Source organism: Chionomys nivalis, chromosome 21 (assembly GCF_950005125.1).
Source record: "Chionomys nivalis chromosome 21, mChiNiv1.1, whole genome shotgun sequence".
Lineage (NCBI taxonomy): Eukaryota > Metazoa > Chordata > Mammalia > Rodentia > Cricetidae > Chionomys > Chionomys nivalis.
The window spans coordinates 37,592,838-37,619,470 of record NC_080106.1 but is presented as its reverse complement, the minus strand read 5'-3'; the positions used below and the strand labels follow the sequence as shown (position 1 = coordinate 37,619,470).

The window sequence follows — 26,633 nt, the reverse complement described above, 5'->3', positions numbered from 1 at the left end:
CTACTATGTTTCTTATGACAGTATGAAAATGTATTATTATATTAGACAAATTAACCTAAGTAGAAGTAGAAGCTAAGCTAGTTGTTCTACGAAACACATAGCATCCAGACAAATTCTTAGCAGCTAACAGTTGGATTTATCATTGCATGTTCCCCCCACCTGTTCTACCTCAGTAGAAGCTTAGAGCCAAAAACTATGGACAGAACCCTCTCAAACTGTGTACCTAAGTAACAATCCTGTGAATTGTTTAGCAGGTATTCCATCAGACTAACACACCACTAATACAGCTCTGCAAATAGTACCAGGTTCACACAGCCTTAAACTGTGATCCTACCTCCAACAACGGGCTCAACAGGATGAAGAAGTCCCAATGTTGTTGTTCCATCTGGTTTTCTTCTTTCAAATTCACACTGAAATGACCGAAGTTATCAGTTGGAATAAAATTTAACACATTCTATATATACAGAACATAGCAGCTATCAAATGAACATATAGGCTATTATTAAATACAGAACACCAACTTTCATAGCCGTCTCTGTCTACAGGTACTGATGGGTTAGAGAAATGGAAGATGAAGAAATACAATTTGGAAAAGCTGTGTGGGCCATTAGTTTCCCAAACTATAAAAACAAAACAAAACAAACAAACAAAAAAACCTATCAGAACTAATATGGACTCACAGACTGCTGGGGGCTGAGGTACAGGAGGGGGCAGGAAACTTACCCAAAGCCATTTATAACTCTACTTGGTTGTAAAACCAATGTAATCAATAGGGTAAGTTCAAAAGACCAGAACGTATGTTGTTAAAAGTCTGCTGCCAAGCATGGCAGCACACACCTACAGCTCTAGCATTCTGAGAGGCTGAGACAATTAGATTGGGACTTCAAGGACAATCTGGGCTACATAGTGACACCCTATCTCAAGAAACAAAATAAAGTATGTTATCCACACCTCCCCCAAAGAAAACCCCCAGTAATAGAGAATAGGACAGTCATACTTGATAGACTCTCTTGTGCATATGGTAGGGATGGAGAGCTCTATGCAGATAAAAATTAAAAGCTACTGGTCTCAGAGACACGAGCCAGTGGGTGGAGGGAAGGAGAGCCCTCACCTGACTGTTTGCCAGCCGTCTTGTTAGCTTGCCCCCTGACTCCTGGACAACGCGCTCAATCTGCTCGTGCTCCCTTTCTGAGTTGCTGCCTCTCCATTTGTCTTCAAGCACGTCTTTATCTTTCCTGAGACACACATTCACAGAAAGTTAAAATGAAATGCCGAAATAAGTAAGATGAAAAACATTGAAAGTTGAGCACAGTAAGTGGAGACACTTGTCCTACAGCCATCAACACCAGCAACCTGGCAAAGGGTCCCAAGTGTTACTTGTATTACACAATGTTTTTTCTGGGTACAATCATGAAAATAAATTTTAATTCAGGTATTATTTTGAAGAGGAAGTATACAATTTAAACTTTCTTTGAATTATGAGAGCAGAAACCCCAACTGTTGATTCTAACTTTCTGTATGGGTAGCAGTAGGTATCAGTAGTGTGAGCACATGAGTGTATGGGTAGCACAGACTGTCCAGCACCATGACCAGCAGCTCTTCAATGGAAAACATGTGCACACCTTAGTGCCAGCCCATGTACACAGGAATCCCTAAATCTTTATGGAGTGAAGTTATATAATACACTATATTAGAGCTATACAATAGTTCTATTGAAACAAACTCCTTAATTTGCTGTAATACAACTAATAAAAATGTCTATTTGGAACTGTTCTGTGAGCTGTTTGGTTAATTTTTCACAGTGTTCTGTGTGACAAGAGAGAAGACACTATTAAGACAGATCTTTATGCCAAGAAAGATAATACTGATATACGGGGACTTGGTTTGCCCAAGTCAAACTTCATCAATATTCCTGTCTTGCTTTAAAACCAAAGTTTAATACTACTTTTGGTTATATACCCAAAGGATATTCAATCATACCACAAGGATATGTGCTCAACTATGTTCATAGCAGCACTATTTGTCATAGCCAAAACCATGAAACAACCTAAATGCCCCTCGACTGAATAATGGATAAGGAAAATGTGACACATTTACACAATAGAGTACTACACAGCAGAAAAAATGACATCTTGAAATTTGTGGGCAAATGGATGAATTTAGAAAACATCATACTGAGTGAAGTAACCCAAATCCAGAAAGACAAATATAGTATGTACTCACTCATAAATGCCTTTTAGACGTAAAGTAAAGAAAAACCAGCCTATAATTTATAAGCCCAGAGAACCTAGACAACAAAAAGGACCCTTAGAGAGATGTACATGGACCTAATCTGCACGAGAAGTAGAAAAAGACAAGATCTCCTGAGTAAACTGGGAACATGGGGATTATGGGAGAGGGTTGAAGGGGAAGGGAGCAGAGAAAAATATGTAGCTCAATAAAAATCATTTTAAAAAATAATAAATCCTTTTAAAAAATAAAAATAGGGCAAGTGCAAAAACAAAACCAAACAAACCCCACAACTTAACCTTCATATTCCAAGATGCATTACTTTTTATTATCCTTAGTGGGGCTTCTGAAGGCTTGTGTTTCAGCATCTCCAGAGTCTTCCCTCTCTCGTTGCCAGCAGCCACTGTCCTCCCCACTCTGAGAGGCATCTGTTCTATCTTTCTGCTTCCGAGTTTTCTGCAAGTCCGCCATGAAGTCTATACTCTGCTTCAGGCTCTGAATTCTCTCCTGAAAGTATTAAAAAAAAAAATACTGTATGGGTGTCACTGAGAAATGCATTTTCTGCCATGAAAGCCTGCACTATTATTAAGGAGGAAAGAGAACACCAAAGGAACCAGGACAGTAAGGTCCACTTATCTCAGACCTCTTAATTTCCAATGCAAGCAGAGGCTTTACAACGATACTGTGTCATGAAAAAGTCAATAGAGGACAAAATATGAACTGGGGCTAAGAACGACTGAGGATTTAAACTCTGGAACACTGAAGGATCTCTATATTCCAGAGTCCTATGGCGATCACCAATGATTTGCATTTTGTTGTGTGAAAACACAGGCGAGGGGAAAATAAGTGATTGCTAGAATACTTTCTTTTCCACAGTGCATAACGTTCTTACTAAACAGAAAAGACTCGGCTATTTTGTGAAGCATATGCTCAATTTTCCACTGCATTAACGTGCTGGAAAAATTTCACTAGGGGTTTGAGTTTTTTTTAGAATAAAGAGAACAGCTACTGTCTTTTAACTAGAGTTTCCACTGGATAAACCAGAAGCACTAGCTCCTGAGTACTGCACTTTACCAGCATGGAAAGCTTCCGTACAATCACAGAGACTGGTCACATAACAAAAGAAATGAGTGACACCCTATAACACCTACTGTCCAGACCTCTTCCACTGCACTATGGGGGCGTGTACATGACAATACCCAACAGCATGACACCTGTTGTTTTTACCCAACATTTTGTGTTTTTGAGACAGAGTCTCAGATAGCTCAGGGTGGCCCCAAACTCATCATGTAGCTGAAGATGATCCTGATGTTCTGGGCCTCCCTCCCCAATCTTTATGTGGTACATACTGGGGACCGAATCTAGGGCTTCATACATGCTTTGTAAAGTATTCAGCCATCTGAGCAGTCTTCAGCCCCTACCTTGCCCTTTGTGATAGTCCGCATAAGAATAGCACCCACAGGCCCATAGGAAGTGGCATTTATTGGAGGTGTGGTCTTGTTGGAGGAAATGTTGGGGGGGGGGGCACGTCTTCGAGGTGTCAGATGCTCAAGCCAGCCCAGTGTAGCAGTCTCTTCCTGCTGCCTGTGGTTCCAGAAGAACCCTCAGCTCTTTCCCCAGCACCATGTATGTCACCTTACATGCCTTCATGCTTCCCACCATGATGATAGTGGATTAAACCTCTCAACTGTAAGCAAGCCACAATTCAGTGTTTTCCTTTATAAGAATTGTTGTGGTCATGGGGTCTCTTCACAACAATAGAAACTTTAGTTAAGACAGAAGTTGGTACAAGAGACTGGGGTATGACTGATAGGCCTGACCATGCTTCTGTTTGGAGGAATGTGGATTTTGGATTAGAAAAGCAGTTAAAGATGGGTGTGGTGAAGCCAGGCACATGTATCAGGGGTATCCCTGCACGGAGACCTAGAGGTCATTGTGTGAAGCTATGAAGGTGAAGTATGGATTTCCTTGGAGAATCCAAAATATTGGAGATGTCAGAGCTGGGGAATAACTGCTGTATGGTGTCTCTTCACAACAATAGAAACCCTAACTAAGACAGCTTTTAAAGTAATTGTAGAACTATGGAGTGATGTATCAGACTAAAGAAATGAAGACACAGCAGAGGCCAAGAACAAACTTGTTCCCTATCTCCTGGGGTAAAGCAGTACCAGCAGTTACCATTTCAACTCTTTCTTCTGAGCATGGTATACTTTTTAGCGAACTGTACACTCAATATTTGGTAAACAAATTAATTATTAGTAAACTGTATTTGTCCTCCATATCATTATAGTCTTTAGTATTCTAAAAATTACAATGTATAATAAACACAGTTGTTTAATTAAAAATATAACTAGCCATTTAGACTCAAATTTCCACTAAACACGGTCAATAAACCTCTCTAGGAGTCTTATTTATTCCGTCAGGGCAAATTTCTGCAGTGGAGAGTGAAGGAATACTTATTGTCAAACTTTCTTCCAGGAAGATTTAATTTAATCAGTTTCTAGTATTTGACAGTTTCTCTGAATCAGTACCAAACTGAACAGTATTATTAAAATAAAATAAAAAATACACCACTCAGCATGCTTTTTAAAAATGTGCTATTTTACTTCATACTTCTGGACAGTAGTGAATTTAGCTATTCCTTGTATGCATCACTCGGGTCATGCCTATTTATCTGTGGATCTGTAGTACTGACAGTAGACTGATACTGTAGCCACTAAATAAACAGCTAGACAAACAGGCTCAGCTTACAAAATTCTCAGTAATTTTTAAGTTTCCATCCCATTATTTTGCAAAGCACAAACTATAATAAAAATCATTTAGGGATATTGTTAAACATAATGTGCATAATGCTTAAAGCATAAAAATTTTCTAAATTTAGGAATGTCACAGGAAGAAGTCTAGTTTTACTTTGAAAGAAATGCTTTTTTTTTGTGTGTGTAATTCATGTCTCCACATAAGCATGCATGCTATTTAACATAGCCTTCCTCCCTTCCAAGTTAAGTCTCACTAAATCCTGGGCTCAAGACACCATTTGCTTTAGTGTTCCAACACTTGATGGAGTGCCTGCCTCTGTAGCAGACAACTCCGAGTTAAGCACCAACCCTACCTACAGGAGGAATGCTGAGAAAGGCTGCAGAGCCAGGTCACCTAGCTGCTAAGCAGCAGCAGGACTAGACGCGTCATTAGTCTGATTCCAAGGCCGCCGCACTACAAATACTGCTATGTGTACCAGAAGGTAGTATTTGACCATCTTTCCTTTGTTTTACTTTGCCGTTTTAAGAACCCCATTGTGTAGCCCATACTGGCCCCAAACTCCCAATCCTTCTATTTTCATCTCAAGTGTTGTGATGATTATCCCCATGCCTGACCATCAGTTCTTTCTTTATAAAAATAACACATGTACTAAGAACTAATATTGGGTGTAATGGAAAAAATGACGACTGTTACCATTTTTCAATGACTACTCATAAGACCTGCCTCTGAAAAGATACCATTCATGGAAAAGCGTGTAGATTTTCTTGGGAGCCTACACTGCTAGACTAAGTAGTGTTAACTCAGAAAGTTAAAATTTAAAGGTTTATAAATCACCGTTGTAAGGATCCCTTCCATTTAGAGTGGAAGTCAAAAAGAAGGCTAAGCACAAGAAGGTTACAGCTCCAAGACATCTTTAAAAATCAAGACAAAAGAAGGAAAAGGGGACAAGTTAACCTTCCTGTTCCCAGTAAACTTTAGAAGACATAGAAATCTTTAGTTATGCTGACTATAGTATTTAGACAAAATAGTGGCAAGTCAGGATTAAAAAGAACAAAACACCACTAGATTTTTCTTTAAAAATCCATTACACACTGGATGGTGATGGCACATACCTTTAATTCCAGCACTTGGGAGGCAGAAGTAGGCGGATCTCTGTGTTCAAAGCCATCCTGGTCTACACAGCAAGTTCCAGGATAGCCATAACTATATTATAGTGAGACCTTGTCACAAAACAACAACTACAAAAACCCCAACAAAACACACACACTCGCCCTCCCCTTTCCAACTCTCAAAATTATTTTGGAATGAAGACTGTATTTGCTCAATGAACTTTTATAACAAGCAGGTCTGGGTTTTTAAATGTGGAACATGGCTTCATTCTAGATTCTGATAGTCTTTCTACAAGAAATGAAACATTTTACATTCTCCTTTACAAATTTTGCTAAACAGATTTTAAATTTTAGAACTGATGTCTAAATATTAGGAATGTAAGAATAACCACCAATTCAAATGTTTTCCTTTTCCTAGGTAAGCTGACTTAAGAATCTCTCAGAGCCAGACATCTGCACACGAATGCTTTCTTCAACTGTAGAAATACAGGTGACGACCAGACAAACCCACAAAACCTACTTGAATATGGGACTAATTCTGCCATCCTTTACTTGCTCCAAGCCTGAGCTCAAGCTCTTCATTCTGATTCCTTTCTCCTTCTGTATGTGTCTACATTATAATGAAGCTCAGGTTTTCTTTGTAGAAAGCCCCCATCTCTGGCTATTCTTCCTGTCTCTTCCCTATTTTAGCTCTTATTTGGAATTAGAAATGTCATGCTGGAAGTCATGCTGGAGACCACAGATAAGGCCTTTTTAAAAAATGGGTGAAACTCACATACTTTCTTGCCACAATCTATGTGCTCTCTCCTGCAACTGGATTATGGCCTTCTTTATTATGCATTGATTATCATCCTTCAAGGAAGGGACTGTTCTTGTACAGAGGTAGTTTTGAAAAATTTAAAGTTATTTCTCATTCATATATTTTGTTTCTTACCAATACAAGCCATGTACTTCACTAGGAAGTGCAGGGCCGATCAGAACATTAGATTCCATCACTAAAGTAAACAGAACTTTTCTCTAAAAGACCTCATACTTCATCCAATTTTATTCTGAAATTCAGGCTGCTGCTTCTCCCACAGCAAAATAAATCTATGAAGAGACTTCAGGGAAATAATTACAGTTGATTGTTTGCCTACACATGCATAAAGCCCCAGGTTTGAGTTCCAGCACTGAATAAAACTGGGAGTGGTGGCATAAGCCTCTATCTCAGTACTTAGGAGGTGGAGGTAGGAGGACTATTACCCTTGGCTAAACTGTCCATTCAAGGCCAGCCTTGGCTTGTGAACTGGCTCAGAAGGCTGGCACTTGCCACCAAGTGAGGTGGGAAGGTCATCTGTCTATCTGTTGCTTTCATTGGTTAATTAATAAAGAAAACTGCTTGGCCTGATAGGTCAGAACATAGGTGGGTGGAGTTGACAGAACAGAATGCTGGGAAGAAGGGAAGTGAGGGCAGACACGATGGAGCCAGCCGCCAGGTCAGACATGCTGAATCTTTCCCGGTAAGCCACCACCTTGCAGTGCTACACAGATTATTAGAAATGGGTTAATCAAGATGTGAGAATTAGCCGATAAGAGGCTAGAACTAACGGGCCAATCAGTGTTTAAATGAATACAATTTGTGTGTTGTTATTTCAGGTGTTAAGCTAGTCGTGCGGGGAGCCGGGCAGGATGAAAAGCAGGCCTGCTTGCCTCATCACTACAACCAAGCTTGACAATTGAAGTTTAATCTTCAGGATTCATATATCAGAAGAGAACTGATGCCCTACAAATTGCTCTTTGACTTCCACACACATGCTACGGCATGTGGGTGAACAGGTGAATGTGCATACACACACAAATACATAAATAAATGGAATAGTATAACTTTTAAAAAAGAAATGACTGGCTAGGCGGTGATGGTACACACCTTTAATACCAGCATAGGGGAGGGAGAGGCAGGTGAAATCTCTGAGAGTTTGCAGTCTACAGAGTGAGTTCCAGGACAGTCAGGGTTACGCAGAGAAACCCTGACTCAAAAAAAAAAAAGACTATATGTGAGCTTCTTCCTATCTTTTCTTGATAGAAATTTTCTCCTAAGTTCTCACTACTTTAACATGATTTGCCAATGAGGAAGATAGTACTTAAGTAAAGATATAGATTTTATAGTGGTTGTTAATTTGTGATAAAGTTTCTTTACCTGACTAAGAATTTTCATTCCTGAGTGCAACAGCTTCTTTGCAGCTTTATAGTAGATGGTCTCTGGCTTATTGTAAATCATTGCATTAGTACACATTAGCTTGAAGTTATCCTAAAAAGAAAGTATCAAGAGGAAAAATACATTAGAATAAAACTCTTAATTCTTTATCTGAAATCACAGAGGCCCTGTAAAAATTTGAAAACCAAAAGAAGACATCTTTTTTTTGTTACCGTTTATTAAATAACAACTACAATTTAAGACCAACAAAATAAATACTTGCAATTTGTTTCTAAATTCTTAAGCATTTTAGTATCTATGTATTAACTTTCAATCTAGAATATAAACCTAAAAAGTTTTTTCAGGTCGGGTGGTGGTGGTATACACCTTTAATTCCAGCACTCAGAAGGCAGAGGCAGGCGGATCTCTGTGAGTTTGAGGCCAGCCTGGTCTACAAGAGCTAGTTCCAGGACAGGCTCCAAAGCTACAGAGAAACCCTGTCTCGAAAAAGTTTTTCAGTACAGTGACACACACAAAAATTTTGGAGGAAATATTTCTAGTTCAAATTTAATAATTCAAGCTGGGTAGTTCATATAATTACAAATATTACCCTCACTTTTTAAGGCAAATTTTAAGTTTGTTATTTATGAGTTAAATATTTCAGTTCAAATTTTAATTAAAAACTGGGACCAGAGCTAAATTATAACAAGTTTTTCTGCCAAATGCAAATAAACTGAGTAAAAATGTTAAAATATTTACACTATGTTAAAATATTTAGACACTACTATAAATTAAACATAATTTTCAGATATAATAAAATTATGTCAATGTTAAGTAAATTATTCAACATCAAGGAGTTGCAACATATAACTGGAATAGCTAAATTATCAGAACTGCACTTGGGGCTTTCATTACATTCCAAAGATGTGTATGTACTGAAGCAGAAGCCCTGTACTTTTTCCTGGTGACACATTTTCACATCTATAATTATGTGTAATCGTGCCACTGCCTTACTGTTAAAATGGGAAGAACCTAAACAGAAAAACATCGCCCCACAAACCTCCAAGTCCCAACCAAAACCCCTCAAATCTCACTAATAGTAGTAATGACAGTTTAGAACTTAAAAATAGGGAGATAGACTAAGTTTTTTTTTTTTTTAAATTATTAGCAGATTCAAAGTTCACAATAAATTTGCTATCAAGTTAAAATCAAATGGAAGTGTATGTAGATACTGAGCTCTGGTCAAAGGTTTTGCTAAGTTCTGGACCTCTCAGAATCTTACAGGAGCTACAGAGGAATGCAAGTGAGGTAAGACATCAGACTGCTATGTACACTCAGGAAACAATCACTTGGCTATAGCTGACAAGAGAATGATGAGTTTATGAATCGGCAGGAGATGACTTTAATGATACTCTGTTGTCTGTTAAAGTAACAAGTTTTTATTTTTTGTGATGTTGGGGTTTAAACCTAGAAACTACCTATAACCCCAGTCCAAGGTGACCTTCAGATTCCTTTAATTTTAGCTGTCACGTGGTGAGTGGGCATTATTGCACTCTGTGTGATGTCACTTGATCATTCAAAAAGCTCAATCTACTTACACACTTTCCTTCCTGTGGAAAGCTCCAGAAGGCTAAAATACCCCATTTCAAATGCTGAAAAGCTTTGATTTACTTAAACATCTCAGGGGACAAACCCCTACTCTCACCTGTGACCACAGAGAAAGTTCAACAAGCAACAAACCAACCCCACCAACTGTAAAACTCTTTTCTACTGAGCAATAAAGTTTCAGACTGATTTTCACTAGATGAAAATATGTCAGAAAAAAAAAATGTCCATTTAAGTAAGAAGGTGGAATTCAGGTTTTCCAAGTCAATTATTAAAACTAAAACTGAAGCAAATTAGATGCTGGTAGTCTGCATAAATTTTAGTTGATTAACATGTGAATTAAAAAAGAAAAAGAGTAAGTAAAAATGTTTACTGTTCCACTTCTTTCTGCAACTGATTAGTGTTCATCTTGTAGGTTGGTTGAACACTACCATATGGGACCTTCCTCCCTGCCAAAAGCCAGGTAAGTGTGTATGTGTTCTAATGCAAACTTTAACAACAACTTACATGAAAGCACAGCCCTGAAATCAACATATACTCAGACTATTTGAAGAGGAAAGAAAACCTAAAACAAGAAACACACATGCTGCCCTGGTGGCTCCTAGACTGTTGTGGGTGAGTGTGTATTTCTGTGTGTAGACCAGAGGTAGATGTCAGTGTATTTCTCTCTCATTGAACCAGGAGCTCAGTATTTCAACAAGACTAGCTGGCCAAAAAGCCCTTGAGATCAGTTTGTTTCCACACAGTGTCTGCCTACAAAATGCTGAGGTAAACAGGTTACCTGCCTTATGTGGGTGTTAGTGACTTAAACTCAAAGTCCTCATGCTTTGTATAGAAAGTATTTTAGTCAATGAACCGTCTACCCAACCTCGTTAGATCACACACTCACACACACACACACACAATTTTTCGAGACAGGGTTTCTCTGTGGTTTTGGAGCCTGTCCTGGAACTAGCTCTTGTAGACCAGGGTAGCAATGAACTCACAGAGATCTGCCTGCCTCTGTCTCCCAAGTGCTGGGATTAAAGGCGTGCACCACCACCTCCTGGCCCTTCTATATAATTGTTGTTCCTTCTTCCTCCCGCAGACTTGGGATCACGTCCAGCGCCTTGTGTATTAGGTAAGAGCTCTCCTCTACCATCAAACCACACATTCTCAGTCCCCTTCTCTTCAAAGGTCGAGAATGCAGTGTGCTGAGATAAATACAGTCAGAGTAAACTCAGAGAACAATTCATTTTCATCAAACTGGAAAATACAATTAAACTTTCCTGTAGTATTTTAATTTATTAATAAAATAATGTGTTTATGTGTGCAAGTGTGCCATGACGCACGTTTGGCAGTCAGGACAACTCTAGGGAACAGGTCCTTTCCTGAAACCTCATGGGAACTTAGGGATCATGGTTTGTGTACAAATACCTCTACCCACTGATCCATCTTGTAAGCCCAAAAGAAAAATACAGACTTTGGACATTTAAAATAAATAAAATTATTTAAAAATGAAGGTACAAATAAAGACTGAATATCAGATTGCTGGGTGGTAGCAGCAGCACATGCCTTTAATCCCAGCGCATGGGAGGCAGAGGCTGGTGGATCTCTGTTAGCTTGAGGCCAGCCTGGTCTACAGAGTGAGTGCCAAGAGAGCCAAAAGCTATACAAACTAAAGAAGAATGTGCATCACCATGACTGGCAACTAAATACAAAAAATAACCTTTATTTACCTATTTTGTACACATACATACAGCATCACATGTAGTCAGAGGACAGCTCTGTGAAGTTTGTTTTCCCCGCTATCATTGTGATGCTGGGACTCTAAGACATATTTGTAGATTTTTAACATGATTTTCTATTTTACACAGAATCCAAGAGTTTGACTCTCAGTTAAAATGCATTATACTTTAGTCTGCTTCTCTAATAAAAAGCTACTGAGTGACATCTTGTGGCACTCATCTATAATCCTAGTCCCTGATAAGTGAAGGAAGGCAGGAGGATCAGTTCAAGGTCAGGATAGGCTAAAAAAGATCCCATTATAAAACAGAATAAAACTACTAATTACAGTTACCTTTAGTTCTTCTATGGACTGGTAGTCATTATTCTTGATCTTTTCCTTCATGGTACTAAAATCCATTGGGTGTTTAATTATCATGGAGTAGCCAGGAGCAATGAAGTCCGTCACAGGAAATGAAAAGAAAGCACTTGGGTCTTTTCTGTATAGGCACATAAAAGGTAAAGTTATATTTTATTTCTATTGCAACCTACTGGTACAGAAGCAAAGTCAGAATAATAAACTCTCATAATCAGAAAAAATTTATATACGCTTTTCATTGAAAAAATAATTTTCAAGACCAACTAACAATAAGGATCAGAGACTTTAAACAGCAGGGCTCCCCCTCCCACCAGGGTCTCACTGTGTAGTTCTAGCTGTCTTGGAACTTACACTGTAGACCAGGCTGGCCTTGAACTCACAGAGACTTACCCTGTCCCTGCCTCCGGAGTGCGGAATTAAAGGCAAGTACCACCACCACCTTGCTAACAGCAGGACTCTTAAGGCACAGAACCTTTCTTTTAGAGAAGCAACCTATTAGCAGCACCTTCTATGAGTGATCTAGACTAACTGCCCAGTGACTTAGCCTGGTTTAACTATGAATACAGACCTATAAGTTTTCTTTCTGGTTCTGTACCATAAAAGCATACTTTCCCATCAACTAACATATCTGTTATGTAAATGTGGAACCCCCTCCCCAAAGACATTTAAAAAGTTCCTATTGGGGGGGCCGGAGAAATGACTCAGAAGGTAAGAGCACTGGCTGCTCTTTCAAAGGTCTGGAGTTCAACTCCCAGCAACCACATGGTGGTTCACAACCATCTATGAGATCTGGTGCCCTCTTCTGGTGTGCAGGCAGAACACTGTATACATAATAAAATTCTTTTAAAAAAAGAAAAGTTCCTATTAGATTGTGGTGGAAACTGATGGGATATGGGGCAGGGTTGGGACTGGGCATAGGAGAGCCTGTTTAGGTTCACTATGCAGCAACATCCCTCTGGTTGTTCTCTTGTCCATCCGTCCGTCCCCCCCAAAACAACCCATCTGGAGGCAGTGACCTTGGAAAGTTAACAGTCTGTGTAATCCTCCTGTGCTGTCATCCTGTGGTGACTCAGGAGCCCTATGTAGCCTATAGGCCCCGGCCTGCCTGTTTCATCCAGCTGCAGATAAATGATCAGGACTGAAGAGGTCACAACACACAACAGGAGAGGCAAATAGAGGAGGAAATCCTAACCTAATGAAAAGGGTGATACTTATGTGTACAGCGCCTCCTGTGCCAGAGTATCTCACCAGAGCAGGCCTATGAATGCTGTATAATTATAATGGAAGAAGGAGTACTGCTTCTTTACTAGATACTGAACAACTGAGTTCAATCCCCAGGACCAACATGGCTGGAGGAGAGAACTGATTCCTAAAAGAAACTCACACACGTTATAGCAAGCACATGCACACCCCCTGACCCTTTATATGTAAAAACTAGTGCTTTCTACCACAGGTTCATTCTCAACTCTGGCTGTACATTTCAAGAGTGGGATAGGGAAGGCTAGCCCCAACCTCACTATAGCAAGACTTTCTTAGGAAGAAGGCACCAAGTCATTGGTGTATCCAGGGTTCAGTGGCATCCACATATGGCATTAGTATGTTTAATATTGCCAGGGTTGAGTATCCATGCTCTTTGGGACAACTTCTTAAACTGTAGGGTGTGACTTCATACAGTGTTACATAACTGCCAGTGGGAAGGTGTCAAGAAAAATGTGGCAATAGGCAATGGTGGCACACAATTTTAATCCCAGCACTTGGGAGGCAGAGGCAGGCTGATCTCTCCGAGTTCAAGGCCAGCCTGGTCCACAAATCGAGTTCTAGGACAGCCAGAGATACAACATGGAGGAGGAAAAATAAATTTCAAGTTGAGCGTAGTGGAGTACATCTTTAATCCCAGCACTCTGAAGGTGGAGGTAGAGGAAGGAGGATTTCTTTCAGTTCCAGGCAGGCCTGGTCTACATAGTAAATTCCAGAACAGCTACCTAGCTATAGAGACCCTCTTTACCAAAAAAATAAATAAATGGAATAAATTCCACATTTTTAAATGTTTTTATATTTGATCTGTTTATCTACTTTTTGTTATTATACATTTGAGACTACAGAAAAATTTCTTGAGTGGAAAGAGGTTACAAGTAGAAAAAATTTAAGCCCTTCTCTATAAAATTAGGCCATTAGACTATTACCCACCCAGCAAACTTGGCATATCAGATTTTGTTAAGGCTTTAACAAATGACTAAAAACAAAATAAATCACAGCAACAATTTTGAAATCCTGTTTATTATCTTGCCACTGATAGCTGGCACATCAGCTGGTGGTTTCCTCACTGGTAGATGATGGCAGAAGCTGAGGAGTAAGAATAATTTGTAGCTGGGCAATGGTGGCACACGCCTTTAATCCCAGCACTCTGGAGGCAGAGGCAGGAGGATCTTTGAGTTTGGGGCCACCTTGGTCTACACAGAGAGAGTACCAGGACAGCCAGGGTTACATAGAGAAACCTTACCTCAAAAAAATCAAAAAAAGAAAAAAGAAAAAGAGAATAATATATATGGGCTATAAATCTAATAAAAGAATTGGAACCTGAACTCAGACTGCCTCTAATAGCTAAGCTGCAAAACCAAAAAGTAATGGCAAATCACAAAAAGGTCCAATGTGGAACCCACATGCAGAAGTCCAAACAGTCCACGGGGTTACTATGAATAACAAACTTCACCAATGGCTGACCTCTTACCTTTAAGGACAAATTATCTGTTCTCCTTAAAAATCAATCATTTTAATATAGAGACCACCTTATTTTCTAAACAAAAATGGTACCACCAGAATTGATCAAATACATTTTTTAAAAAATCAGGTTTAACTCTGAACCTCAAGGATGAAGAATCATCCAATCACAATCATATAGTCATATATATTATATATGACTATATAATCACAGAATGTGGCTATAGATTCTAATCCTCAAAATGTGCTGATCACTGTTAGTTTCTCTGACTTTAAATACTTCCTGATGTAGACTTTATTTTTTAGGGTGATAATATTGGCAAACAGTCTGCTCTTTTGTTACAAAAAGAAAAACACTTTATAGTCACACCTTCCAACTGGGATACCATAGCAATACTTAACTCTTCTCTGCTGGATTGACAAGCAATAATTTACTGAAATGCAAAGATTAGAGATACCATTTTCTTAGCTATTCCAACACATAAAAAGAGCTAGTCAAAGCCTTGCCTTTAATTCTAGCACTTAGGAGGTAGGCAGATCTCTGTGAGTTTCAGGCAAGCCTGCTCTACAAAGTGAGTTCAAGGACAGTCAGAGCTACATAGTGAAATCTATTTGTCTCAAAAAAAGCAAAGAAGCTCGTAACTACTGATTTTAATTGAAAAGCCAGATGGATGTTGAGAATACAAACTGTATCAGATAACAGGTAACACAGCTAAGAGAAAAGTTCCCTATCAGACTGCAAACCCCACAACCGTCAATCTTCTCAAGTAAAATAAATATCACTGAGTTGGAATTCAAATCGGAATAAAAAGATGCACCAAAATTTTCATTACAGCTGAGCACCTCTTTTCTTTTTATGACCTTAAATTGGTTTATTCTATCTACCAGAATACTTTAGACAACAATCACTACATTTAAAGGAGCATAAAGCCAGGCACAGTGGCACACACCTACAATCTCAGCATTCAGGAGGTTGAGGCAGGAGGATGATGACTTCCAAGCTAGCCTCAGATTGTGAGAGCACATCTCACAGACAACGTACTCAAGTAAGGTCATAAAACTTACAGCACTTCATTTTATCCTTCAGACAGGGCTGGTGCCGCACAAACACAGAAGGACTGTCCTGTGCTACCAGGAAGAGGGGCAGTGACCTGTATTGTCACTGCTAGTTTCAAGTCTTAACATGAGAAACTAATTCAGAAAGGAGAAACTAGACATTTCATAACACCCTTAAATCTGCCAGTTGACACAAACCAAATAAGAGTTCATGTCACCCTCTTGGGACTACTTCTGTTGCCAGGCAAGGTACTTACCATCTACTTTAAAACCAACGTGTTTGGGTTTAAGCCCTACAACATGACGTTAGATAACTAGCAACAGAGATGTGGTTTGGACCTCTATCTTTGCCCTTTGAGTTACTATCTTTAGAAAAGCTGGAAAACATTTACCTCTGCAGTTGTCTCATGAGTTGATTCAAAGCTTCCTGAAGGGGTGTCTGTTCTACTTCTAAAGCAAAAAGAAAATGTGTGTTAGAAAGATATAAGCTGAGCCGGGCGGTGGTGGCGCACGCCTTTAATCCCAGCACTTGGGAGGCAGAGGCAGGCGGATCTCTGTGAGTTCGAGACCAGCCTGGTCTACAAGAGCTAGTTCCAGGACAGGACCCAAAACCACAGAGAAACCCTGTCTCGAAAAACCAAAAAAAAAAAAAAAAAAAGAAAAAAAAAAGATATAAGCTGGCACTTCAGTTTTCTATCTAGATGACTCATCTATGTTTTATTAAACATTTCACACAGGAATTCAATTTATCACAAAAGTGTTAAAGGCTGAGAATAACAAGTCAACACTGAAGCTAACTTAGAGCTCTGATGCAGCAAGAGAAATAAGAGAACTTAGAATAAACTTGTTACAGGTCTCTTAGTTATAATTCAGAAACTAATGCTTGATCCCTTTCCCTCCCAACTCAGGACAGACAGCTCAGGGTAACTCCAACCTTCTTGTCTGGCTAGAGAGCTCGTGAGAGGCTTCTCGGGTGGTAAGTCTAATCTCATAGGGGCATGACACTGGACATCTTTCTCTGCCTCATTCTCCACACGGTCTCGATCCCGCTTCCTTTTATCGTCCTAAATAGAAAAATTGGAAGCAATTTAGAAATATTTCATAATCAACATATTTAAACATATCATTTTGGTTTTGAAGGAAAAAAGGTACTACTGAAAAGAAGAAATTCTAAATTAAGAAATCTTAGTGTATTTTGCTGCCATCTACTGGACAAAGAGAACATGTTCCTCAAGGAAAAGAAGTGCATTTCTCTATGCCAGAAATATTAGAAAAACACTACTATTCACACACAAATATGTAATATACATCAGAGCAAACCTAAGATTCCCATAACCTTCTGGAAAAATCATGAAATATTAGTGAGCCAACATTAGTGAGCTTTATTCAAGCTGAAGACATGAATAAAGGAGATATACCATGTTAATGAAGTCAGCTCTCTTCAAGCTCATCAAATTCAATGTAATGCCATTCAAAATTGTAAAACAGAATTTTCTATGAAATCTGCAAACCAATTACATACTTTTTTAAAGAGTGAATGATTTAAACCAGGAGAGTTTTGAAAAGGTCACAGTGAGATAATCCAAGGATGCAGATGCCTGATAAAACATTTTCCTGACAGTTGAGAAGGCTTGGTTAGGTTTGATTTCCAGCACCACAAGCAACCAAACAAGCAAGGAAGGAAAGCTACAAAAGACAGTAAGCCTTAATGGCACTAAGCATTTGTACAGTGAATGTAAAGACAATGTGGACAGAGGGACAGACAAACTGAACAGAATGGAATATAAACCCAGAAACCAACCTACACACAAAATTCCAAAAACTTAAGTGTACAGAGCAAAACTTCAGACGTTCAGATAAATGATTCTTGGAGACCCAAGAGTAGGGAATTTTTTACTTAAGTGAAACACAGAAAGATTGATTCTTAAAAAACAAATTTGATAAATTTGATTTAAAGATGTATATTTTATGTATACATGTATGCCTGGGTGTACATATGTACACCACATGCATATAGTGCCCATGGAGGCCAGAAGAGAGCCGATCTTGGAACTGGAGTTACAGGTAGTTGGGCACTGTCTGATATGGGTACTAGGAACAGAACTCAGGTCCCTTAGTAGAGCAAGTGCTCACATCAACTGTCTCCACAGTCCAAATTTGAAACTTTATTTATAAATTTTGGTGCCTCAATAAAGCTAATAATTCAAGCTAAAATATCTAGCCATAGACTGGGATGAAGTACTTGAAACATAAATAATCATAAAAGGGAGAGCAAGAATAGATACAAAACATTTACAAAACCATGTAAAGAGGAAGAACAAAAAGAAAAAGGACACCACAGGTACTCCATAGAAGGGATGTAAAAACTAGCTCTGGCTTCCTAAGAGTCAGGAACTCTAAACTTAAAACTAGAAGGCAGGGCTAGAGAATACCTTAGCAGTTAAGAGGACTGGCTGCTGTTCCAGAGGACCTGGCTTTGATTCACAGGGCATCTCACACCTCCAGATCCAGGAGATCGATGCCTTCTTCTACCTCTAATGGGCACCAGGCATGCAGTGGCACACACATATACACACAGACAACCCATCCACATTAAAAAATAAAATAAAAACTTAGAAGACAGTCATTCTGGTGGGCAAAATTTAGAAGTCTTAACAAGTTTTAATAAAGATGTAGAGAAATAAGACTCAAATACCTTCCAAACAGTGGTTCTCAACCCTCCTAATGCTGCAACCCTTTAATATAGTTCCTCATGTTCCACAACCATTATTTTCGTGCTATTTCATAAATGTAATTTTGCTGTTACGAATCATAATACAAATACCTATGATTTCTGATGGTCTTAGGTGACCTGTGAAAGGGTCAGTAGACCCGAAGGGGTCGTGACCCACTGGTTGAGAACTACTGTGATCTAGATAGTTGAGTAGGTACAATTAGGAAAGCAGCTATAATTACCTTACAAAGTCTGGAAAAACTTTCCCCCCTAATCTCAGCTATTCCTTTATAAATATCTTAGAGAAACTTCACAACATGATAGAGAACTACACAAAAGATTATTATTGACTTATGGTTCTATTTTTATTTTTTCTTTTTTTGTTTTTTCAAGACAGGGTTTCTCTGTGTAGTCCTGGCTGTCCTGGAACTCACTATACAGACCAGGCTGGCCTCAAACTTTGGAGTCTGTCGCTTTTGGCTCCCCAGTGCTAGGATTAAAGGTGTATGCACCATGCCTGGCTTAATGGCAGGATGGTTCTTAAAATGAAATGTGCATTAGAACTATCCAAAGACCTTAAAACACAGGTGGCAAGTCAGGGTCCCCAGAGTTACTGAGCTAATGGTACAAGGTAGAGCCTAAGAACAGACAGAAAGCCTTGTATCAGTGACCCGAAGTGTGATCCCTATGCCAGCAATACCCATGTAACTTGGAAATTTTTACATGTACATTCTTAAGCTCAGAAGAGAAAGTTGAGCTCTTCCTTAAAGAACACAAGAGGAAAAAAAAATAATAGCTTCAATCTAGGAGTCCAACATCTACATGGTAGAGATTCTAAAGGAAGAGAAAAAGGAGGAAGAAAATGACCACAGAGATACTTTGAGCAAATACCTCAGGATTGAAGGTACAAGTATCTATTATGAAACATTAGGACAATGACAACCAAGGGGACAATCCCAAAAATTCCAAGGAAACAAATAATGGTCACAAACTAAGAATTAGAATGCAACAGAGTAACTTCTGAATGACAGCCAGAAAATATCTGAAATGTTTAATTAAAAAATTTTTTTTTTCCCAAAACAGGGTTTCTCTGTGTAGTTTTGGAGCCTGTCCTGGAACTCTCTCTGTATATCAGACCTCAAACTCAGAGATCTGCCTGCCTCTGCCTCCAGAGTACTTGGGATTAAAGGCATGCATCACTACTACCCAGCTTATTTTAAATTTTAAAATGCTTTCAAAATCTGAGAGATGGGGGAATGGAAAGATGACTCAACAATTAAGAGCAGTTGTTCTTCCAGAGGACCCAAATTTGATTCCTATATTGGACAGCTCACAATTGCTTGGAACTCCAGCTAAGGGTGTGACACCCTCTTCTGGGCTCCACAAGCAACTGCATGCACATGCACCAAATTTTAAAATTTGAGAGAAAATCCTTTTTAATTTAAATTTCTATACTAACTCAAACTCTGAGTCTGTATGACAATTATATCCAAGAGCAAATATTTTTAAATGTGGAAAGCTTACCAAAATCTACCTATACATACTTCCTAGGTTTCTAAACCAGGGGTGGTGGCATGTATCCACAATCCCAGCAATGGGGAGGATGAAAACAGAAAGATCACACTATATATAGTGAGTTCTAGGCCAGCTGCCTACCTGATGTTCAAGTGCCCAAGAAAACAGTCAAGACAAGACGTGTTGAGCCTCACAGGTAAAACAATTTACAACATGCCCACTTCCAAAGCTCTCAGTTAAAGCAAAGACTCGTGCTTCTGTGGTTTTTGTAATTTATGAAAATGTTGTGACTACTGTCATAGTCTACCTAAAGGCAACAAAAACCCAGTCAGAGAGAAATACAATTTTTTCCCTGGATACTTTAAAACATCTTAAAGAGACAATCTCTAAGGCCTGGTTACTCACCAGTGTGTTTACTGACAGGGAATAGGGCACTTTGGCTGTATACAGCAAAAGAATTCCACAACCAAATCATGCCAATTAGTTTTAGGAAGCCACTCAGAGGTAGTAAAAATTTTGTGCAGAATTCTGGGACAATTCCAGACATGGATCGGCTCAGCTTTGCAGGGAAAAGTTCTGACTATTCAGCCTACCTTGTAACTTAAAAGACATCAGCTACTAATTCTTTTTCATTTAGTGAGAACGGTTGTTTGTACTCTTGGTTTATAGTTATTTCAGGCGTCCAATCACATTCTCTTCAACCGACTCAAACTCGACTTTTACTTATTGATTGAGGCAGCTGCATTAAGAAGCACGGGCTGGCCTCAGCCTCCTGAGGGCTGGGATTACAGGCTCGGGCCAACTCGTGGCAGCCGCTGTTTCGGAACACCTGAACTCCCGAGGAAGGCACTCACTTCTGAAGAACGGCTAGGGCTGCCAAACCTCCACGGCTTTCTGGGGAATGACGTCTTACCCTTCCTACACAATTACACAGCACCCTTCGAAGCAGCAGCTCCTGAAGGCCAGGACTCAGCTGCTTACGTGACGTGGGGGGACAGCACAAGTGCTCAAAAGTGTTATAAAGACAAGACTGGCTGAGCTCCCAGGTGACCCAGGCTTCTGGGCTGTCTGACTCCTCTACAAAGCCAGCCGCCTCCCCAGGCGCCCTGGAGTCCCACTGGAGCTGGTGATGGGGCCATAAGCAACGAAGCCACCTTTACCTTGACCCTTCTCCGCTTCCTCCCCTTCTCTTCCCCCGGTGCCTGTTTCTCTCCTTTCTTCCTCTTTTTCCGTTTTCTGTCCTTGTGTTTGTCATGGTCGCTTCTGTCTTCGAAGAGGCTAGAGTCGTGCCCGGAGCTGCCCGTGGAGAGCTCAGTCACTTCGCTGCCACCCACTTTGAGGACCAGCTTCAGGGGCTTCTCCACGTACTCTGAAACAACAGCAGGGCGCGGGCTGACCGGGGGCCGACCGAGGACGGGCGCCCCACCTCCCAGCGCCCCACGAACACCCGCCGGGACCGGCAGGCCCGGGTCGAACGCCGCCCCGCCGGGGGATCTCCGCGGGTCGGAGCCTTGCGGGCAGAGGCGGCGCGGCTCCGCAGGCAGCCTGGTCGCTCCTCACCCTCGTAGAAGTGGCGGTCCGACTTGTGCTTCTTGTGCTTCTTGCCCATGTCCGACCGGGCCCCAGTGCCCGCCCCCCGCGCCAGACCCAGGCCGTGCGGCGCCGCTTCCGGTCCGGGCCAGGCGAGCGGAGGGCGGGAGCGGGGCCCGCGAGACCCCGCGCCGCGAGGCAGGGGGACGGCGCGCCGGGCGGCGCGAGGCCCCTCACGAGAAGACCACGCGCGAGACGCGGCCGAAGCGCGAGAGCGGTGGCGGGAGGGCGAGAGGCCGGCACACCGGCGGGAGAGAGTGGCCGCGGGGCGCGCGGGGTGCAGGCCGCCGCGCGCGGTGTCTCCTGGTGGCCGGAGGTAGCACTGCAGCCTGCGTTGGAGGGCGGGGCCGCGTCTGGAGGCGGGCTCGGAGGCGGAGCCAGTCTCTCCTACTTTCTTTCCCCCCCTCCCATTCCACCCCCCCCCCCATTTCCTGACTCCTTTTCACTTTCCTTTGCTTTTGTTTCTTCTCTTTAACAATATTATTAGGCTGGGCGGTGGTGGCGCGCGCCTTTAATCCCAGCACTCAGGAGGCAGAGGCAGGCGGATTTCTGTGAGTTCGAGGCCAGCCTGGTCTAGAAGAGCTAGTTCCAGGACAGAAACCAAAAAAAAAAAGAAAAAAAAAAAAAAAAGCTCGAAAATCAAAAACAAAACAAACAAAAAACAATATTATTTTTGGATCTGTACTGGATCTGGAAAACACAAGAACACTCTGCCAAGCCCCACGATCTTCCTTTGATCTCCAGGACCCACATGGTGGAAGGAGAATCGACTCCTGAAAGGTTGTTCTTTGACTCCTCTAATGTACCATGGTAGCGCACATCCACACAGTCCCCTACACAAGTAAATGAATATAGAAAGAAGCAAACAAGAAAGCCTTATGGATGATATGGTAAAGCATCTAAGTTAACTAAATCCACCAAGTGTGGAGCAGGGCTTTTAAAAGTAAGACCTGAGGTAAAGGTATCATCTGGAGTCAAAGGCTGGAAACACATAGCACTGCTTAATTTGATTATCTTGGATGACCAGGACCCAATGGCAGTTGATTCTTTTAGGTTCATGCTGATCTCTGTTGTTTAAAACATAATTTACATGCTAAAGTAACTGGAAAGATAAGACAGATAAAAATCGAGAAATTAGCTAGAACATCAGTCAGAAAAGGTGTAGCTATTGACTCCCTAGGGAGGCCAGACTGACTTTGGAGCCCTTGTCTGTGTCTCACCTTGTCAATGCCTTTCCTGTTCTCTTATCTCTGGATGCCCAGCCCTCCGGGGCAGTGGCTCACTGACAGTTTTGTCCACTGGCATTCACCCAGGTATGCCACATTAAGATCTGCTTGCGCTGGCCGTGGTGGTGCGGGACTGTAATCCCAGCACTCAGGTTAAGGCAGGAGGACGAACTGACTTCCGGGCTAGCCAGGGCTACGTGGTGAGATGTCATCTAAAAATAGCACTTGCGGTTGCATGTGCAAGGGTCACAAAGCTGTGGCAGTGGTGTCAGTGAGAGAGACAACTTCATACATTAAGAAGGGCAGGTAATATTTGCATTCCCGTTTTATAGACGAGGAAACGGATGCCCAGAGAGGCGAGTTAGGGGCCAGATACAAATTCAAATCCGGGTCTGAGTTGGAGTCACGGTCCTTTTCATTAGTATACACAGTGAAAGATGTCTTTATTGTACTTTTAACCTTACATTGCCCTATATGTTCTGTAAAATAACCTTATAATTTCATTTTTTTCTTCAAGGAGGAATCTGATAGCAATCATTTCTACTGTATTAAGAATCTGCACCTAGAATTGCAGAGATAGGATTAAGAGCACTTGCTGCTCTTGTAAAAGACCTGGGTTCAGTTCCCAGTACCCACAGTCAGCAGCTCACAGTGCCTGCAATTCTAGTTTCAGGGGTCCGATGCTCCCTTTTGGCTCTTTTGGGCACCTCCATGCATCCAGTGTATATGCATACATGCAGCCATCCACACATAAGTTTAAAAAAGAACCCAGATTGGACTCCTAGATGGCCTCCTTCACGAAGGTTTGTGTATTTATCTTTGCACATGGTATACTAGGAACGGAGCCCAGCTTTGTGCATTTTACATAAATGCTCTACTCCTGAACTACACCCCTAACCCTGTAGCTTGATCTTGACTTCCAGTAGGGAGAGGATGGGCTGATATTTTAGGAGCTTCTGTTGCAAAGTGATAGAAGACCCAATTTGAATTATTTCAATAAAAAGGGCATTTATTGTCTGAAAGGGGAGGGTAACAAGAATTTGGTGCTGTTGTCCCCCACCTTCTCGAGCTTCTACCCACCCCTACCACGTACAGCTGGAAACATGATCACCAACTGTCTCTAGGATCTTGGTATGTCCTGGCAGTTGGGGAAGTGATTATAGCTTCACCCAGAAAAAAATCCCAGGCAAGGACTCTGTTTGGCTCACTTGAGACTTGTTTTATAGGTCAGGGAACACGAGCCTGATCCAATCTTGGTACCAAGACCAGTCCTGTTGCCAAAAGGAAGAGGGTCTGGGACTGGGCCAGGGAAGGTGATACTCCAAGCTCTAGTGAAGTCAACTCTGCTCCTAGCTCTAGTGAAGCTAGCTACATTGTCACAAAAGCCAGATCTGAGTCTGGTACTTTATAGCCACAGCCTTTTTGGGATCTGTGAAGTTGAAGTCACAGGTTGGAAAACTGGGTATTGTGTGGCCCAGGGGATTCTGCTACAGTGAAATCAAGCCCCCAGGGCCCTGCGAAGAGAGCTCAGGCCAGCTCCCCACCTGTTGGGTGCAGCTCTTTCTTTGTGATGCCTGTGGCATACCTATTCCTCCAGGCTGGATTGGTCTTTCCTGCCTGCCCTGTGTTCTGTATGCTTTCTGAGGGTGGGGATGGGTAGGGATGGGTAGGGATGGGTAGGGATGGGTAGGGATGGGTAGGGATGGTTCCATTCTCTGGGAGCACATGCAGCAAGTCAGCCACCACTCTCCCAGGGCTTCTTAGAGGTCTCTCTTCCTCCCTTTCCCCTTCCCCTCTGCCCCTATAATGGAGGAAGAGGACCCGCTGGCCTCATTTGTACTGCAGGGTTAGTAGCTTCTCCGTTTGAGAATGATCCTCCCCAGCTGTAGAGGGTTCACAGGAGGGAAAATAAGAACATGAAGCAGAAATCTCTGCTCACAGAAATTTCTACAAAACAAGAACCCCAAGGCATCCATCTTCGAATTCCTAACTCCACCCCTGTACCTGACACATAACATTTGTGTTTTTTATCAAACTGAATTTTCCTGCTTGGAACATACAGATAAGACCTCAGCCCTGGCCACCAGCCCAGTCATAGTCTTGGACAGACCACATCTGGGCTCTTAGGGCCTGAACTACTCCGTTGTCTCCCCCACCCACCGGCCACACCCAGTCATCTCAGCCCCTCCATGCTGGCCTCCTCTCCTCACTTGCCTCTGGCACACTGTCTCTGCTCCCTTAGGCTTTCAACATCCTGAGGATGGAAACCTTCAGGACAGGGACCCTGGACCTTCTGCAGAACTGGGCAGGAAACAGGCCATCTTTGTTGAATAAACGAATGAGCGAATAAGCTTCCCCATGCTGTGGTTATGAACCCCTCCCGCCTCCCTTGCCTGGGGTTTTTTTCTGGGGGAACAGGATATGAGTAGCCTGGGAAGGGGAGAGGTACTGCACAGGTGGCCACTGGGGGGCGTGGTGTTCCCAGAAAAATCTGTCCAGCTCAGCCTCCACCCTGTGCCCTGCCCCTTGGGGAAGAGTTGCTGGGCAGTGGTCTGAGGGCTTCAGCTGTGGTACTCCCATGGAGAGAGGGTACCCTTCAGGCCACATTTGTTGTCCTGGCCACTAATCCTGAAGTAGACTGTGGCCTCTGTCCCCTGTAGCTGAGACTGAACCTCTTGGCCTGGTTCTGGGAGATCCTATGGAGCCCTCCTGAGTCTTCCTGTACGGCAGGACCCAAAGCTCTGCACCCCATGTCCGTCCTTCTCCCACCCCCCACCCCTGTCCTCACCTCTGCCTTGTTTCTTAAAACTTGCTCTAGGGGCAGGAAGGCAGGTGAGGAGCTCTAGAGCTTGGGAGTTCCTGTTCCTAGCTGTGCCTCCTCTCCTCGGTCTGACCTCAGTTTGCTCACCTGAGGTGACACACTTGCGTGTGACCAGCATGAGAGCGGGCTAAAAGAGAAGTGAGCGTCCTTTCCAGATGTGAGGGGTTAGGATGGGTGGGGAAGGCCTGGCTCTTCTACATACTTTTGTTAAGGAGTCCTATCTCCCAGAGAGGGAGAAAGATAGCATTTTCCAGAGCCCAGGAAATAACAAAGTAGGTGTCCCAGTTTGACAGGATAGGTATGGCAGGGTCTTCTTGGTGCTAGCCTGCCATCTCTGATGGGAGAGATCCTGGGACTTAGGGGTTGAGGCCAGTTAGTGGGCAGCTCTCTGGAAATGCACTGGTCTGAGGTGACATATGGTGACATGCAGTTGGCTGTGCAGCTGCCAGGGTTTTCAGTCACTGGTAGAGCAGCCAAGCCTCCTGCTTCCTAGTGAGCAGAGAGAAAGCAGCAGTCTATATGGGGATCCCGCACCATTTCTACTATGTGGTCTTACCAGGGCTGCTTGGGGGTGGAGTTGTGCCTTGAGTCGGCGCACAATGCTTCTGGCTGCCAACCCGAAGGCCACAGCCAGCCTCAGTGCCTGTCAAAATAGAGATAAACGTGGAGCCCTGGACCCAATATGAAAGGCAACGCAAGGACTTCCCTCTCTCCCTCCCCTTCCTCCCCGTGCACCCACCTAGTGTTTACTGCCTATCTTCTAAGTGCCAAGTGCCCCTAGGAGCTAGGAGGATGCTGGGAGAACTAGAATGGCTTTGGCTTCATGGAGTTTGCAAACCCATGAGGGCCACCTGTGCCTCATGAGTGATGACATTGGTCACCAGTGAGCTGCAGATGTTCTGATTCTTTCGTAGAACACAGAGCAGTTAGGATCAGGTCTGGGGTTCTGAGGAAGGTCTCCTGAGGAAGCCATCCTTTACATAAAGAGGGTTGGGAGCTTAGAAGGGAGTGCCCTAGAGGCAACGAGGGACCAGAGGG

The 26,633-nt window shown here is 42.2% G+C and overlaps 1 protein-coding gene across 2 annotated transcripts in view; it reads right to left on the bottom strand.

Moving 5' to 3' along the window:
• Brd7 (bromodomain containing 7) overlaps window positions 1-21,832 on the bottom strand; it is a 31,996-nt gene extending 10,164 nt beyond the window's left edge. The window contains exons 1-9 of one of the 2 annotated variants that reach the window (XM_057753282.1): window positions 21,519-21,832; window positions 21,119-21,327; window positions 16,665-16,794; window positions 16,123-16,180; window positions 11,933-12,077; window positions 8,272-8,382; window positions 2,552-2,736; window positions 1,112-1,235; window positions 335-410 (exon numbers count right to left, since the gene is read on the bottom strand). In XM_057753282.1, the coding sequence (XP_057609265.1) occupies window positions 335-410; window positions 1,112-1,235; window positions 2,552-2,736; window positions 8,272-8,382; window positions 11,933-12,077; window positions 16,123-16,180; window positions 16,665-16,794; window positions 21,119-21,327; window positions 21,519-21,567 (1,087 nt within the window). In that variant the 5' untranslated portion in view covers window positions 21,568-21,832. The remainder of the gene's footprint in view (window positions 1-334; window positions 411-1,111; window positions 1,236-2,551; window positions 2,737-8,271; window positions 8,383-11,932; window positions 12,078-16,122; window positions 16,181-16,664; window positions 16,795-21,118; window positions 21,328-21,518) is intronic. The other variant, XM_057753283.1, reaches the window with a different exon arrangement.
• Window positions 21,833-26,633: the final 4,801 nt, after the last annotated feature.